The following is a 17,502-nucleotide window of genomic DNA, read 5'->3' on the forward strand; positions in this document are numbered from 1 at the left end:
GCAAGTGAACAATCCACAACTTGAGGCAAGTGACATGGCAGGTGGCAAGTGACGTGGCAAGTGGACAATCCACAACTTGTGGCAAGTCACGTGACAGGTGAATTGGCAAGTGACATGGCAAGTGGACAATCTACAACTTGTGGCAGGTGATGTGGCAAGTGACGTGGCAAGTGGACAATTCACAACTTGTGGCAGGTGACGTGGCAAGTGACCTGGCAGGTGACATTACAAGTGGACAATCCACAACTTGTGGCTGGTGATGTGGCAGGTGACGTCGCAAGTGATGTGTGGACAATCCACAACTTGTGGCAGGTGACGTGGCAAGTGACGTGGCAAGTGGACAATCCACAACTCGTGGCAGGTGACGTGGCTGGTGACGTGGCAAGTGGACAATCCACAACTTGTGGCAGGTGACATGGCAGGTGACGTGGCAAGTGGACAATCCACAACTTGTGGCAGGTGACGTGGCAAGTGGACAATCCACAACTTGTGGCAAGTGACATGGCAGGTAAAGTGGCAAGTGATGTGGCAAGTGGACAGTTCACAACTTGTGGAAAGTGACCTGGCAGGTGACGTGGCAAGTGGACAATCCACAACTTGTGGCAAGTGACATGGCAGGTGACATTTCAGGTGATGTGGCAAGTGGACAATCCACAACTTGTGGCTAGTGACATGGCAGGTGACGTGGCAAGTGACGTGGCAAGTGGACAATGCACAACTTGTGGCAGGTGACGTGGCAAGTGGACAATCCACAACTTGTGGCAGGTGACGTGGCAGGTGATGTGGCAAGTGACCTGGCAGGTGACGTGGCAAGTGGACAATCCACAACTTGTGGCAAGTGACGTGGCAGGTGACATTTCAAGTGATGTGGCAAGTGGACAATCCACAACTTGTGGCAAGTGACATGGCAGGTGACGTGGCAAGTGGACAATTCACAACTTGTGGCAAGTGACGTGGCAAGTGGACAATCCACAACTTGTGGCAGGTGACGTGGCAAGTGACGTGGCAGGTGATGTGGCAAGTCACTTGGCATGTGGACAACCTACAACTTGTGGCAGGTGCTGTGGCAAGTGACACGCTAAATACAAGTACACTGCTGCTCTCACAGCTGCTGCTACTCACTCTGGTCTCACAAAATTGCTGAAATAGTTAATAATACTGTTTTTTGAGCTGGGGAGGGTCTATGATGTTAGCTTAACTAAACGCTTCTAGATGCAAACGCGGTAAAACGCTGCTAAATCGCTGTAAAAATCGCTGCAAAAAACATGTGTCCAGCAGAGTTTGCATCTGCGTCTCATGTGCATGGGGCCGAAGTGACCATAATGCAGTATTGTTTTTATTTAGATATTTTAAAAAAATACTGCATTAAGCACACTGGATGTAGCTGATGATCTTAGGTGATGATCATAATACAAACAATTTGGCAAACATTGGTGGTTCCTGTACGAATGCTTAAGACATCAACACACCAAACATTTTATACAAAGACTCCTTTGAGTAACTGAACAAGGTCTCTAGAGTAGTTATTTACTTGCAGTTCCTCATACAAGGTAACCAAACATTTCTCTCTTTTATTAGAGGATTGGCTGCATAGGTTGACCAGGTAGCTGATGACAGGAACCCTACAACAGGCGGTACACAAGTATGGCTAATGAAATCTCCTAAAGAAAAGACCATGCAGCTGAGAGCAACTCAACCACACATCAAAGACGAGACTGGGGAGTCTACTGGACAATGCCCACCAGTATGACTGGGGCTTAGGCTTATACTGCATGCCCTATTGCCCTTGGGTGGCCTGCACACTGTCTGTTGTTTAGCGAGGCAATGTCTCGGCCTGCCCAGCCTTACCCTAAGGTGCTGTTCACACTTACCCTCCTTGTAACCCTTACACTAACTCACCACAATAATTTTATACATAAAGTTAAAAGAGAAGTAAACAGAATTACGGTCAAAGCTTTTTTGGCCATACTCCTTTTCTGGGTAACAGGAGTACACCTAATTGTGCTCTCCTATGACCCAAAATTGGCTAAAGCCTGCTGTGAGCTGATGTTACAGAACTATTCCAGGCTTTGAAAGGATCCCGACTTTAATGTTGGGATCCACTCAGATGCCCAATTGGCAGCTAGCTTAGCCTCTGTGTGCTACTGAGAGCATACGCCATCTACTCCAAATGTCTTCCCATCCCAGCTCTCCAGTGAGCACTGGAGGGGTAGAGCAGAGAGTGGTGACTGTTCTCCACCACTCTATGCTCTGTGAAAAACAAGAACTGGGAGAGTAGTGCTCATGTGATTACTCAGTTCTTGGTGTTTGAACTGGCGCTGGACAGCTGCAGCATCACACTGATACTGCAGCCATAGATTATTGTACTTCTCTTTTAGTCTTGTTTGGATACTCATCTTTTCTGTGCTTGGATTCTCTTATGTCAAAATGTTCCTCTTCCATTTTCCCACCACTGGAATCTACGGATTCATGGAAAAGTATTCATCTTTACTGATAGCAACACACAGGAGGGCACCATGGAAAGATCAGATTTGGGTGCTGGTAACACCCAGTGGTAGATGGAATGGTCAGGTAAGATCTGTCAGTCACCAAAGTGCAGGAGGTAAAAGCCGATAATCAGCCTGACTCTTAGTTTTCTACTGTAATGTAATGCTTGCTACTCATCCTACACTGATGCGTTTCAACTCATAAACTTCTATTATTAAGCCCCCTGATGGGGTGGAATGCTTTAGAGCAGGGATCCCCAAACTACGGTCCTCCAGCTGTTGCGAAACTACACATCCCATGAGGCATTGTAAAATTCTGACATTCACAGACATGGCTAGGCATGATGGGAATTGTAGTTCCCGAACAACTGGAGGGCCGTAGTTTGAAGACCCATGTTTTAGAGGAAGAGCATCAGCACAATATACATCACGAGTAGTGACAGATTTATAAGGGGGCAAAAGGAGCAATTGCCCCAGGCCCCATGTACCTGATTTTTATTAAAAAAATAAATGTATTTTTTCTCGAGACTTCCGTAGTGTGTTTGTTGCAGAAATTGTCCAGTTTGCTGCCTTTGCCAAGCTCCAGTCATGGCTTACTCCATCTCAACAGGCAGTTTTATTACATGATGAAGGGCTTGCCGATACCTTTTCAGGTGTTATTGTAGCTCTTGGAATATATTTGAACATGGTGGTCACTACCTGTGTGGAAGAAAGGTTGTTCAGCAAATTGGCACTGATAAAGAACCCATGAAGACTACGTGCTTTGTGCCTACTGGCTGCAGAGAGCAGTGTTCGAAACATGATACAGTTTGATGAGTTAGGCAGCCCATATTTTATGCAATTTTCTTTCCTTCCATCACATGTGGAAAGAAAGAAAGGTGCTTTATTCCCCCATCAACACAGTCAGTGTTGGCTCGCAGACTACAATGATTACTGCTTGCAGCCATAGCTGCTGGCAGCAATTGCATATGAAAAAATCTGATAGGCTGGTTGTACTGAAGTCAATCGATAGATTGACTTGGGTACAATCAGCCTACCAATAGATGGATTAAATCTCAGCCGGTTTTCAATTATTATTCGATCCATCTATATTGTAGTGTGATAATTGTGATATATGGCATGCCAGATCCAATTACCTGTGTAACGTGTAATCTTAACCACCTCGCACCCTATAGCCGAATGACGGCCGTAGAGCAGGCGCTTTCATCTGGGTGGCCGTCCCTGGACGTCCTAATGTTTACTTCCGCAATGCGCGCCACCGCGGGCGCGCATCGGGGAAGTTCTGTGTTTGCCGTGTCCCCCGGGGACAGGCAAACACAGATTGCTGTAAACGGCCAATCACAGCGGCCGTTTACAGCACGATCGGCGTGTCCAATGGGAGATGATCTCATATGTAAACATATGAGATCATCTCTCAGCGCCGATCTCCCTCCTCACACAGACAGTGTGAGAGGCAGCCGTTCTGCTTTGATTTGATTTGATAAAAATAAAAAAAAAGTAAAAAAAAAGTAAAAAAGTGCCAGCCTCCCCCCAGTGCCATCCTGCCCCAGTGCCACCTGCCCCAGTGCCATCCACCCCAGTGCTACCTGCCCCCAGTGCCACCTGTTGTCAGTGCCATTTGTCCCCAGTGCTATCTGTCATCAGTGCCACGTATAAGTTCCATCTGTCATCAGTGCCACGTGTCATCAGTGCCACATAGTGGCATCTGTCATCAGTGCCACGTATTAGTGCCATCTGCCATCAGTGCCACGTATCAGTGCCATTTGTCATCAGTGCCACCTGTCAGTGTCACGTGCCATCTGTTGTCAGTGTCACGTGTCATCAATGCCACTTATCAGTGCCATCTGTTATCAGTGTCACGCGTCATCGGTATTAGTGCCATCTGTCATCGGTGGCACGTATTAGTGCCACGTATTAGTGCCACGTGTCTTCAGTGCCACGTATTAGTGCCACGTGTCATCCGTGCCACGTATAAGTGCCAGGTGTCATCAGTGCCACATATTAGTGCCATCTGTCATCAGTGCCACATATTAGTGCCATCTGTCATCAGTGCCACGTGTCATCAGTGCCACGTATAAGTGTCATCATTGCCACGTATCAGTGCCATCTGTCATCAGTGTCACGTGTCATTCTCCTGGTGCTTCAAAAGTGTAATAAGTAGTCAACAAGTTAGATGTGTAATTTATGTTCCTAGAACACATGATGGCGCTCCCTGCATGTTGGGCCTCTCTATGTGGCCAGGCTGTGAAAAAGTCCCACACATGTGGTATTGTAATACTCAGGAGGAGTAGCAGATTTTTTTGGGGGGGTGTCATTTGTGGTATACACATACCATGTGAGAGAAATAACCTATTACAATGACAATTTTGTGGAGAAAAAAAAAATTTAAAATCTTAATTTTGCAAAGAATTGTGGGAAAAAAATGACAACATCAAAAGCTCACTATGCCCCTTACTAAATACCTTGGAATGTCTACTTTCCAAAAAGGGGTCATTTGGGGGGTATTTGTACTTTCCTGACTTGTTCGGGTCACAAGAAGCGAGATAGGCCACCAGTACATCAGATGTGATCAATTTTATGCGATTCGCACCACAGCTTGTAGACGCTCTAACTTTCACAAAGACCAAATAATATCCACTAATTTGGGTTATTTTTACCAAAGATATGTAGCAGTATAAATTGTGGCCAAAATTTATGAAGAAAAATTAATATCAAATACCACCAAAAGAAAGCTCTATTTGTGGGAAAAAAAGGAAAAAAAAATAATTTGGGTACAGTGTTGCATGACTGAGTAATTGTCATTCAAAATGTGAGAGCACCGAAAGCTGAAAATTGGTCTGGGCAGGAAGGGTGTTTAAGTGCCCAGTAAGCAAGTGGTTAAAGTCAACGGATTTGAGAAAACAAAATCAGACAAGTGTCTTATTTGGAACCTAATACACACACACATTATATATATATATATATATATATATATACATACATATATATACATACATACACACACACAGTATCTCACAAAAGTGAGTACACCCCTCACATGGCATCCTCAGTGGCAACCTGTGAAGCTCTGGTTAACTCCATGCCCAAAAGGGTTAAGGCAGTGCTGAAACAAAATGGTGGCCACACTTTTCACTTAGGGGTGTACTCACTTTTGTTGCAGCAGTTTAGACATTAATGGCTGTGTGTTGAGTTATTTTGAGGGGACAGCAAATTTACACTGTTATACAAGTTGTACACTCACTACTTTACATTGTAGTAAAATTACATTTTTTCAGTGTTGTCATATGAAAAGATATAATAAACTATTTTACATAAATGTGAGGGGTGTACTCAATTTTGTGAGATACTATGTATATATATATATATATATATATATATATATATATATATATATATATATATATATATATATATATATTTAGAACAAATGCGATTTATCATTCATTTTAATTAACTTTTTTTTATTTTTAATATTACTGTAATTAATTTCTATGTTGAGGGGTCCATGATTTTGAAGAGTCTCGGTGCCTCCAAGGTGTAAATCTGACACTGATCACAACTTCAAAAAAGTTTACATGAAAAAACTAAGGCAGAGATGAGGCTTTAATTTCATTTTCTACATTTGGAGAAGTGTAATTTCTATTTTTGTTCTGATTTTTCCAAAGTATTCCTGATCTGTCCAAAAAACATGGTACAAGAACTAACCAGCTTTTTGGTTGTTTTATTGGCCCATCAGCTGTACTATTGGTTTGTTGGGCCAGCCATCACTTGGGCCTACAGTAATGCACATAGGGTTGATTAACCCTCTCAATAGTTATCTATGAGGTTTCTCATTTATCTAGGTCATTGTAGGAACATATGTACAGTATGGCTATAGCAAGTAAATCAGTCACCTTAATCCAACCACCATAAAAATGCATCAAGGCAGATGTTGATTGTGTAAGATCGGAGGTGTGAAAGTTAGTGGAAATGCTCAGTGATAATAATAACATAATCCTATACTATGGTGCCATGATGTCTGTGACATGTGCTAATTGTCTGAGTCACATGGCTGAAACTATGAATTGTTGCCAAGTCTACAAATAAAGGCTGTGTGAAATAGTTTGAAATTTCCTGAGAATTAGGGTTCATGCACACAGCATCTCAAAGAAGCGGTTTCTACAGCCGTTTGAACTTTTTGAGCTCTCATTTTTTTCTCCCTGGAAACTCCCCTCCATGTTAGCCAATGTGTCAGTGCACACTATGGCTTTTTCAGGAGTTTACAATCATATGCTCTTACAGGCAGAACCCCCCCCCCCCCCCACACACACACAAAATTCACGTTTTAGAGGAGCTTTCAAGCAGAAAAGATGCATATAGCGATACCCTCACTTAAGAGGGCCGCAAGTTTGGTTTGGGTCCTGAGCACAGCTCCGCCAACCCCCCGGCAATCTGCACTACCCACTTTGGCACAGTTAGTATCTAGCAATACACATTAAATCGCTTATACTCTAAATATGTGTGTGCGTGGGTGGATAACTCAAGCTCATAGACAATCCTTGAAAGTATATAACTGACTTTACTTATTGTTTTTATAAAAGGAATAACATGAATCAAACATTTGGATTGCAACACATAATCAGGTCCCTGCAGTAACCAGTAATAAAGATAAACAGAGTCATCAGCATAATAAAGTATTGCTATGCAACTCTAACACTGCCCTTTTTCAGCTACTTCCCTGCATGGGTAAACTAACACCCAACACTATCTACCTATGCAGTCAGGCCTGACTGATCTAGATGGAAGTCCAGCGAAACAATATTCGCTAGCAATCTTTCGGTGGTGCACTTGAAGAACAACTTTGTAATCCAAACGAATAATAAAGATAAAGCATCTGTCTTTAAACAGCTCTCAACCACCCGGACAAATCCAAGTCCAGTTTCTCTGCCTTTTCGTCTAGGAACAGGAATCCACCGACCTCCGAGTCTTCAATCCTTCTGGTGTACTGCAGCAAAGAGGAGAAAATGTCTCTCAGGTGCAGCTAAGCTGGCAGAGGGCTCTTTGGAAAAGAGCACAAGGCCCAGGCTTTAGGCCTCGTGCCTCCAGCAGTTCAGCACAGACCTCCTCTTGCTAGGAGAGAGGGGGGTGTCCAAAGAGAGAGAACTAGGCCTCTCCCCCTCCTTATATGCCCTCCCCCATGAGTCTCTGGGGCATAACTCCAAACATCCTGGGAACCAGCGGGGTTCTGGGAACAGTAGTTTTATAGTCCTTAAAGAGACCCCGCTACATGCATAAGTGCCGAAAAGCTCAAAGAAGCTTGACAATGCACAAAAAAAAGATAAAATTAGCTTAGGGGAGGGTTTCTGAAAATAAACACATGCTCAAAAAAGCTCAAACAAGCAAAAAAAAGGAATTAAAAAAGCACATGTTTCTTCAAGCTTAGGCAAATAAATAAAAGCTTTTTATTAGCTGCAGTGTGCATGAGCCTTTATTGTGTGTTTATGTGTTTGCTGCATAGCTAATCTTCTAATGTAATTTATTACTGTTTTTCCACAGACTAAATATTGAATCTCGTGGACTTTTCCGCTGTCATTCCACTGGAATACAATTTCTTGTAAGTGCTGCAGTGACGATTGAATATACACTGGAGTCTTGGAGTAATTACTTCCCTGAAATCCAGAAGACTGGATATAAAATAGCCGGCCCTTTATTCAACATTAGGACCAATGGTGAATCTGAAAAAATACTGGAACTGTACTTACCACACTATCTGTGCTTAAATGGTAAGTTGACTGAATGAAACAATTCTAGAAATCGATTATATTGTATATTTTTTTTGTAAAGCTGATCATACATTTGGTAATTTTGTGACCATTTTGGAAACTTTACCAGCTTTAAATCACTGGTAGACATTTGCTACCTATATTTTCAATAACTGCCCTGTTTAACGTGATCACAGTTGTGGTGTAAACCAATCAAGACCACAGAAATATCAGAAAGCTGGAGACTATTGGGACAATGGATGGTAAAATAGTTTTGGCTGAAAGCTGAAGAAAAGCTCCAAAATGATGAATAGGGATGAGCTTCGTGTTCGAGTCGAACGTACGTTCGACTCGAACATTGGCTGTTCGCCCGTTCGGCGAATTCCGAACGTTTTGGCCGTTCGCGTCAAAATTCGAGTGACGCGCGCGCGGACCACAATGCACTGCGTTGGCGCAGTGCATTGCTGTCCGATGATTGGCCAAGCATGCACTATGACCCCGCATGCTTGGCCAATCGCAGCGCCGGCAGCGAGGAGAGCCATGATTGGCCACAGGCAGGATGCCTGTGGCCAATCATAGCTCAGGCTGTGTAGTGCACGCCCCACACTATATAAGGCCGCCTTTAAGGCGGCCTCCTGCAGTGTGTTACTTTTCATCTGAAGCAGTGGGTGTTCTGTGTACCTTCAACACAGTACACACCAATCGTTTTTGGCTGATTTCCTATCTTGCTGCTGTGTAGTGGTTGTTGTCTGTGCCCTGACTGCAGTATACACCACTATATTCACCTCACCTATATAGCTAGTGATCTAGCTTTAACCACTTAACAACTGCCCATTGCCGATTAATGGCTTCAGGGCGGTTGTTTAACTCAGAGAGGCCGTTAATTAACGGCCTCCCAGAATTCTGCTCTCGCGTGCCCCGAGGTGTGCGCACTCGAGAGCATCCGTGACCGCCGGGTCCATAGGACCCGGCGCATCACGGTAAACGGCCGCTCATAGCGGCCGTTTACCACGTGATTGCTCCGTCAAATGACGGAGTGATCACTTGGAAACAAACCGGCGTCATGTTATGACGCCTGTTCCTCCCTCCCCTTTCTGTACCGATCGGTACAGCGGAGGGGAAAGAGATCGGTGTCAGCAGCGATGTGGGCTGCATCTGCAGTGCCCACATCGCTGCTCACCGAATTTAACCCCTCAATTCCCTGCCAATACTCTGCAATACCAGTGCATACTCTGCAGTACCCTGCCATTACTCTGCAGTACCCCCATTACTCTGCAGTAACCCCCATTACTCTGCAGTACCCCCCAATACTCTGCAGTACCCGCCATTACTCTGCAGTACCCCGCCATTACTCTGCAGTGCAGTACCCCGCCATTACTCTGCAGTGCAGTACCCCGTCATTACTCTGCAGTGCAGTACCCCGCCATTACTCTGCAGTGCAGTACCCCGTCATTACTCTGCAGTGCAGTACCCCGCCATTACTCTGCAGTGCAGTACCCCGTCATTACTCTGCAGTGCAGTACCCCGCCATTACTCTGCAGTGCAGTACCCCGCCATTACTCTGCAGTGCAGTACCCCGTCATTACTCTGCAGTGCAGTACCCCGCCATTACTCTGCAGTGCAGTACCCCGCCATTACTCTGCAGTGCAGTACCCTGCTATTACTCTGCAGTACCCCCAATACTCTGCAGTACCCTGCTATTACTCTGCAGTACCCCCAATACTCTGCAGTACCCTGCTATTACTCTGTAGTACCCCGCCAATACCCCGCCAATACTCTGTAATACCCTGCCATAAATTGCCATACCCAGCCATACTCAGAGATACCCAGCCATACTCGGTGATACCCTGAAGTACCCAGCCATAGACGCCCCCCACCCCTCACCGCCCTCCGGTGCTTCTACCAACTCGCCAGTACGATCAAAGCCAGAATCTTTTTTTTTATTCCCAGCCTAGAGGTGAGATGTGGGGTCATATTGACCCCCCAGATTTCACTGTAAAGAGGACCTGTCACCCCATATTCCTATTACAAGGGATGTTTACATTTCTTGTAATAGGAATAAAAGTGATCAAAAATATATTTTTGGGAAAAAAAATGTCAAACTAAAATAAAGTAAAATGAACAATAAAAAAATAAAATAAAAATTAAAGCGCCCATGTCCCCATGTGCTCGCATGTGCCACACATGTGAGGTATCGCCGAGAATGTTAGAGCGAGAGCAATAATTCTAGTCCTAGACCTCCTCTGCAACTCAAAACATGTAACCAGTAAAAAAATATTTAAAGCGTCGCCTATGGGGATTTTTTAAGTAGCGACATTTGGCGCCATTCCACGGGCATGTGCAATTTTGAAGAGTGACATGTTTGATATCTATTTACTCAGCATAACTTCATCTTTCACTTTATGCAAACATTGGGCTAACAAGTGGTTAATAAAAGAGCTTGCAGTCAGTAGTGTTAGGAGATAGTGCGTGCTGTCTGCGTGCTCTGTACCCAGTACATGCCGCTATAATATAGGGCAGGCCCCTACTTTCAAACATCCAACTTACAAACATCTCCTTCTTGCAAACGCAAGGAGACAGCAGCAAGTGAGATGAAAAAAGATGGACGACAAAACAAATTATACAGGGGTGATAACCCTTCCCTATGTTTTCCAAAAAGCTTAAAAATATTTTTTTTGACTGGAGCTACACTTTAAAAATGTACCGGTTGAAAATGACAAACAGATTCAACTTAACACAACAAACCTACACAGTCCCTGTCTTGTTTGCATCGCCTGTATACTGCTGTTCTGAGTATATAGGGCCTGGGGGCCACACGCATTTCCTTTTTTTAATATGGGTACGGGGTTCCCCTTAATATGTGTACAAGACCCAAATAGGCTGGTAATGGGCAGGGAGGGCTACCCATGCCATTTTTCTGAATGATTTTCAACCATATTGCAGGAACCAGATATAACATTAAAACCGCAAGCAGTTTTAAATGGTGTTATTTCCGTTTAATGTCATTTTGTGCAGGGACTGTTCTAAACACGGGAAACACGTGGCACTTCACAGGCATACTATAGACACCCCCCAGGCACCATATTTAAAGGAATACTTCACTTTTTTTTTTCACTTTAATCGTCATTAAAATCAGTGCTCCCGCCAAAACGGTAGTTTTTAAAACTTTTTTTTGCAGTGACCCATGTCCCCTGAGGCAGGAGGCAGATCGCCAAACCCTTTTTAGCACACTATCTTGCATATTAGCCGTTAAAATTAGCATTTTCCAATTCGAACGTTCGAGTCCCATAGACTTCAATGGGGTTCTAACGTTCGTACCGAACGCGGGGGTCGTTCGCAAGTTCTGGTGCGAACCGAACCGGGGGGTGTTCGGCTCATCCCTAATGATGAAGTACTGTATCTGTTCATCACAACAGGGACAAAATTGAGGATGAAAATGATGATTCCAGTGAAGAGTCTGTTAATTTATTTTCAGAAAGGTTATAAAATATTTCCTAGCTCTACAGATGAAATTACAATAACTTCCTTGGATCAAATACAGTGCCTTAAAAAGTATTCATACCCCTTTTCCACATTTTGTCATGTTACAATAAAAAACGTAAATGTATTTTATTGGGATTTTATGTGATAGACCAACACAAAGTGGCACATAATTTTGAATTGGAAGGAAAATGATAAATGGTTTTCAACATTTTTTTTACAAATAAATATGTGAAAAGTGTGGTGTACATTTGTATTCAGTCCCCTTTACTCTGATACCCCTAACTAAAATCTAGAGGAACCAATTGCATTCAGAAGTCACCTAATTAGTAAATAGAGTCCATCTGTGTGTAATTTAATCTCAGTATAAATAAAGCTGTTCTGTGAAGTCGTCAGAGGTTTGTTAGAGAACCTTAGTGAACAAACAGCATTATGAAGGCCAAGGAACACAACAGACAGGTCACTTGTGGAGAAATTTAAAGCAGGGTTAGGTTATAAACAAATATCCCAAGCTTTGAACATCTCACAGAGCTCTGTTCAATCCATCATCCAAAAATGGAAAGAGTATGGCACAAGTGCAAACCTACCAAGACATGGCCGTCCACCTAAACTGACCGGCCGAGCAAGGAGAGCATTCATCAGAGAAGCAGCAAAGAGGCCCATGGGAACGCTGGAGGAGCTGCAGAGATCCACAGCTCAGGGGGGAGAATCTGTCCACAGGATAACTATTTGTCATGCTCTCCACAAATCTGACCTTTATGGAAGAGTGGCAAGAAGAAAGACATTGTTGAAATAAAGCCATAAGAAGTCCTGTATTCAGTTTGTGAGAAGCCATGTGGAGGACACAGCAAACATGTAGAAGAAGGTGCTCTGGTCAGATGAGACCAAAATTGAAAATTTTGGCCTAAAAGAAAAACATTATGTGTGGCAGAAAACACCACACATCATTCTGAGCACACCATCCCCACCATGAAACATGGTGGTGGCAGCATCATGTTGTGGGGATGCTTTTCTTCAGCAGGGACAAGGAAGCTGGTCAGAGTTGATGGGAAGATGGATGGAGACAAATACAGGGCAATCTTAGAAGAAAACCTGTAAGCCCTTGTACACACGGTCAGACATTCCGACGGAAGATGTCCGATCGGACCGTGTTGTTTGATAATCCAACTGTGTGTGGGCTCCATCGGACTGTTTCCGTCGGAATATCTGACGGACAAAGTTTTAGAGCTGGGCTATAAAACTTTCCGACAACATGTCCGATTGTGTGTAGAGAATTCCGATCGGACAAAGTGCCATGCATGCTCAGATCAAATTCCTAGACCAAAGCTATTGGCTACTAGCCTAAACATAGTCCCGTCCTAATGAAATAACGTCATCACGTTACATACAATCGGATTTTCCGACAACTTTGTCCGACCGTGTGTATGCAACACAAGTTTTGGACAAAATCTTTTGTTGTCAGAATGTCTGACCGTGTGTACAAGGGCTTAGAGTCTGCAAAAGACTTGAGACAGGGGTGGAGGTTCACCTTTCAGCAGGACAATGACTCTAAACATACAGCCAGAGATAGAATGGAATGGATTAGATCCGTTAGAATGGCCCAGTCACAGTCCAGACATAAATCCAATTCAGAATCTGTGACAAGACTTGAAAATTGCTGATCACAGACGCTCTCCATCCAATCTGACAGAGCTTGAGATATTTTGCAAAGAAGAAGAATGGGCAGAAATGTCCCACTCTAGATGTGCAAAGCTGGTAGAGACATCCCCAAAAAGACTTGCAGCTGTAATTGCAGTGAAAGGCGGTTCTACAAAGTATTGACTGAGGGCGCCATACAAATGCACGGCACACTTTTCACATATTTATTTGTAAAAAAAATTGAAAACCATTTATAATTTTCCTTCCACTTCACAATTATGTGCCACATTGTGTTGGTCTATCACATAAAATCCCAATAAAATACATTTATGTTTTTGGCTGTAACATGACAAAATTTGGAAAATTTCAAGGGGTATGAATACCTTTTCAAGGCACTGTAGTTTACTAATGAGTTGTGATACATTTAACCCTTTCACTGCCAGGCCCTGGGCTCCATTTTGTACACACAGGTAGGTGGCCAGACCATTTTTGCAATTTTTCCTTTGCTTTTTTATTTTTCACTTCTAGCTTTCAAACTTTGTAAAATACCCCCAAAACCATATATTTTCTGAAAACAACCTCTAGAATAAAAAGAAGGTGCTACAGATTTTTTAGAGTATTTGCGCAAATGTTTATCAAAACAATATTTTTGCTAAAAATACACTAAAACCATTATTAGCAGATAAAAACACAGCAAATTTTTACAAAATTCCTGCTAAATTCCAACTACAGTATCTCACAAAAGTGAGTACACCCCTCACATTTTTGTAAATATTTTATTCTATATTTTTCATGTGACAACACTGAAGAAATGACACTTTGCTACAATGTAAAGTAGTGAGTGTACAGCTTGTATAACAGTGTACATTTGCTGTCCCCTCAAAATAACTCAACACACACCCATTAATGTCTAAACCGCTGGCAACAAAAGTGAGTACACCACTAAGTGAAAATGTCCAAATTGGACCCAATTAGCCATTTTCCCACGCCGGTGTCATGTGACTCGTTAGTGTTACAAGGTCTCAGGTGTGTTAAATTTGATGTTATCACTCTCACTCTCTCATACTGGTCACTGGAAGTTCAACATGGCACCTCATGGGAAAGAACTCTGGGGATCTGAAAAAAAGAATTGTTGCTCTACATAAATATGGCCTAGGCTATAAAAAGATTGCCAAGACCCTTAAGCTGAGCTGCAGCACGGTGGCCAAGAGCATACAGCAGTTTAACAGGACAAGTTCCACTCATAACAGGCCTCACCATGGTCAACCAAAGAAGTTGAGGTCACGTGCTCAGCGTCTTATCCAGTAGTTGTCTTTGGGAAATAGACGTATGAGTGCTGCCAGCATTGCTGCAGAGGTTGAAGGGGTGGGGGGTCAGCCTGTCAATGCTCAGACCATACCCCGCACACTGCATCAAATTGGTCTGCATGGCTGTCGTCCCAGAAGGAAACCTCTTCTAAAGATGATGCACAAAAAAGAAGACAAGCAGACTAAAGCCGCGTACACACGTAGCGGTCTGTCCGACGTACTTAGTCTGGCGGACTTCCCACCAGACTGTCCGTCGGACATCCGAACGGGCTACTTGCCCACACACGGCACTTTTTCAGCGGATTAATATGGCGTACTAAGTCCGCCGTACTATCCGCCCTACTTTTCAAATGAACGGACTCGCCCACACACGCGGAGGAAAGTCCGCTCATTTTGAGCGCGTCTCTAGGTAGGCGGGGCCCGTGAAGGAGACGTCGCTGGCCCCGCCGCCTGGTATGGACTTAAAGGGGAACCCCAACGCCGAAAAAAAAATCGGCGTGGGGGTCCCCCCCAAATCCACAATAGACCCTTGTCCGAGCACGCTACCCGGCCGGCCAGGAAAGGGTGGGCGAGCGAGCGCCCCCCCTCCTGAGCCGTACCAGGCCACGTGCCCTCAACATGGGGGGGTGCCTTGGGGAAGGGGGGCCGCGTGGCCCCCCCACCCCAAAGCACCTTGTCCCCATGTTGATGAGGACAAGGGCCTCTTCCCGACAACCCTGGCCGTTGGTTGTCGGGGTCTGCGGACGGGGGGCTTATCGGAATCCGGGAGCCCCCTTTAGTAAGGGGGCCCCCAGATACCGGCCCCCCACCCTATGTGAATGAGTATGGGGTACAATGTACCTCTACCCATTCACCTGTAAAATAAAAGTACAAAAAAACCACAACACACGAGATAAAATACTTTATTGCACAGCTCCGGGGGTCTTCTCGCTGGACTCCTCCGCTATCTTCTTGTAGCTCTTTTGCTAGCGGAGGAGCCCGGCTTTCTTCCTCGCCGCCGGCCTCTTCTTCCGACTTCGGGGGTCTTGTCCCCCTCTTCGGTTCTTCTGCCGGGCCACCGCGCCTTCTTCTAGCTCTTTTACAGGTGGTGGCCCGGTCTTCTGTCGCGGCCGCCGCCTTCCGTTCTTCTGTCCTTCTCTTCTTCTTCTTCTTCTTCTTCTTCTTCAGATGTTGCCTCGCTGAGTCCTCATGGTGACCCCGCCCCCTTACGATGTCACAGTCCCGGAGGATGCTGGGACTGTCGCCATGTGACATCAACCCATGTGACATCAACCCATGTGACATCCACCGAAGACCCCGCCCCTTGTCCCTATATAGGTCGCCGCGTGCCCGTTCCCTGTCATTGTGAGCAGAGGACTCGGTAAGGCAACATCTGAAGAAGAAGAAGAGAAGAACGGAAGGCGGCGGCGGCGACAGAAGACCGGGCCACCGCCTGTAAAAGAGCTAGAAGAAGGCGCGGTGGCCCGGCAGAAGAACCGAAGAGGGGGACAAGACCCCCGAAGTCGGAAGAAGAGGCCGGCGACGAGGAAGAAAGCCGGGCTCCTCCGCTAGCAAAAGAGCTACAAGAAGATAGCGGAGGAGTCCGGCGAGAAGACCCCCGAAGACGGAAGACCCCCGGAGCTGTGCAATAAAGTATTTTATCTCGTGTGTTGTGTTTTTTTTGTACTTTTATTTTACAGGTGAATGGGTAGGGGTACATTGTACCCCATACTCATTCACATAGGGTGGGGGGCCGGTATCCGGGGGCCCCCTTACTAAAGGGGGCTCCCGGATTCCCGATAAGCCCCCCGCCCGCAGACCCCGACAACCAACGGCCAGGGTTGTCGGGAAGAGGCCCTTGTCCTCATCAACATGGGGACAAGGTGCTTTGGGGTGGGGGGGCCACGCAGCCCCCCCTTCCCCAAGGCACCCCCCCATGTTGAGGGCACGCGGCCTGGCTCGGCTCAGCAGGGGGGGGGGTGCTCGCTCGCCCCCCCTTTCCTGGCCGGCCGGGTAGCGTGCTCGGACAAGGGTCTGTTGTGGACTTGGGGGGGGCCCCCATGCCGATTTTTTTTTCGGCGTTGGGTTCCCCTTTAAGTCCCTACCAGGCGGCCAGACGTCTCCTTCGCGGGCCCCGCCTACCTGGAGACCTGCTCGAAATGAGCGGACTTTTCTCCGGGCGGGAAAAGTCCGCTCATTTCAAAAGTACGGCGGACTGGCATACACACGGCCGGGTTGTCCCCGGAATGCGAGTCCGGCGGGAAGATTGGAGTGCAACACGACATTCTAAGTCCGCCGTACTTTCGGGTCAAAAAAGTATGCCGGAGGCTACACATGGGGGGATTGTCCGGCGGACTTGAGTTTGCCGGACTTTTCCACCCGCTTGTTTGATCATGTGTACGCGGCATAAGGATATGGATTACTGGAACCATGTCCTGTGTGTAATAAGAAAAACAATGGGGGTAAATTTTAATTGTTAGAAATCAATCCAATGTTTCTACCACCGTTAGGTTTTCAGTCCTCTAACCAAAATGCATATAAAGAAAAAACTTTGCATCTGGAGGGTGTAAAGCTCCCAACCAGGGCAATAAAGTGGTTAATTGGACAGAGATGAGACTTGTTGGAAGGTACAAAATTTGTGTTTATTAAATATCAATAAAAGGAATAAATCCTTGTTAGGCACATGGCGTTACAAGGAAAATACATAAACAAAATTGTTGCATTTAACCACTTACTTACTGGGCACTTAAACACCCTTCCTGCCCAGACCAATTTTCAGCTTTCGGTGCTCTCACATTTTGAATGACAATTACTCAATCATGCAACACTGTACCCACATGAATTTTTTGTCCTTTTTTTTCCCACAAATAG

At 45.2% G+C, this 17,502-nt stretch overlaps 1 protein-coding gene across 3 annotated transcripts in view; it reads left to right on the forward strand.

Moving 5' to 3' along the window:
* LOC143923518 (NACHT, LRR and PYD domains-containing protein 1a allele 5-like) overlaps nt 1–17,502 on the forward strand; it is a 182,523-nt gene that overhangs the window by 60,125 nt on the left and 104,896 nt on the right. For all 3 annotated transcript variants that reach the window (XM_077447239.1, XM_077447238.1, XM_077447237.1), the window contains exon 4: nt 8,022–8,248. In XM_077447239.1, the coding sequence (XP_077303365.1) occupies nt 8,022–8,248 (227 nt within the window). The remainder of the gene's footprint in view (nt 1–8,021; nt 8,249–17,502) is intronic.

This window comes from Lithobates pipiens, unplaced genomic scaffold, assembly GCF_037356315.1.
Source record: "Lithobates pipiens isolate NorthernLeopardFrog02 unplaced genomic scaffold, aLitPip1_a1.2 Scaffold_22, whole genome shotgun sequence".
In the NCBI taxonomy this organism is placed as follows: domain Eukaryota; kingdom Metazoa; phylum Chordata; class Amphibia; order Anura; family Ranidae; genus Lithobates; species Lithobates pipiens.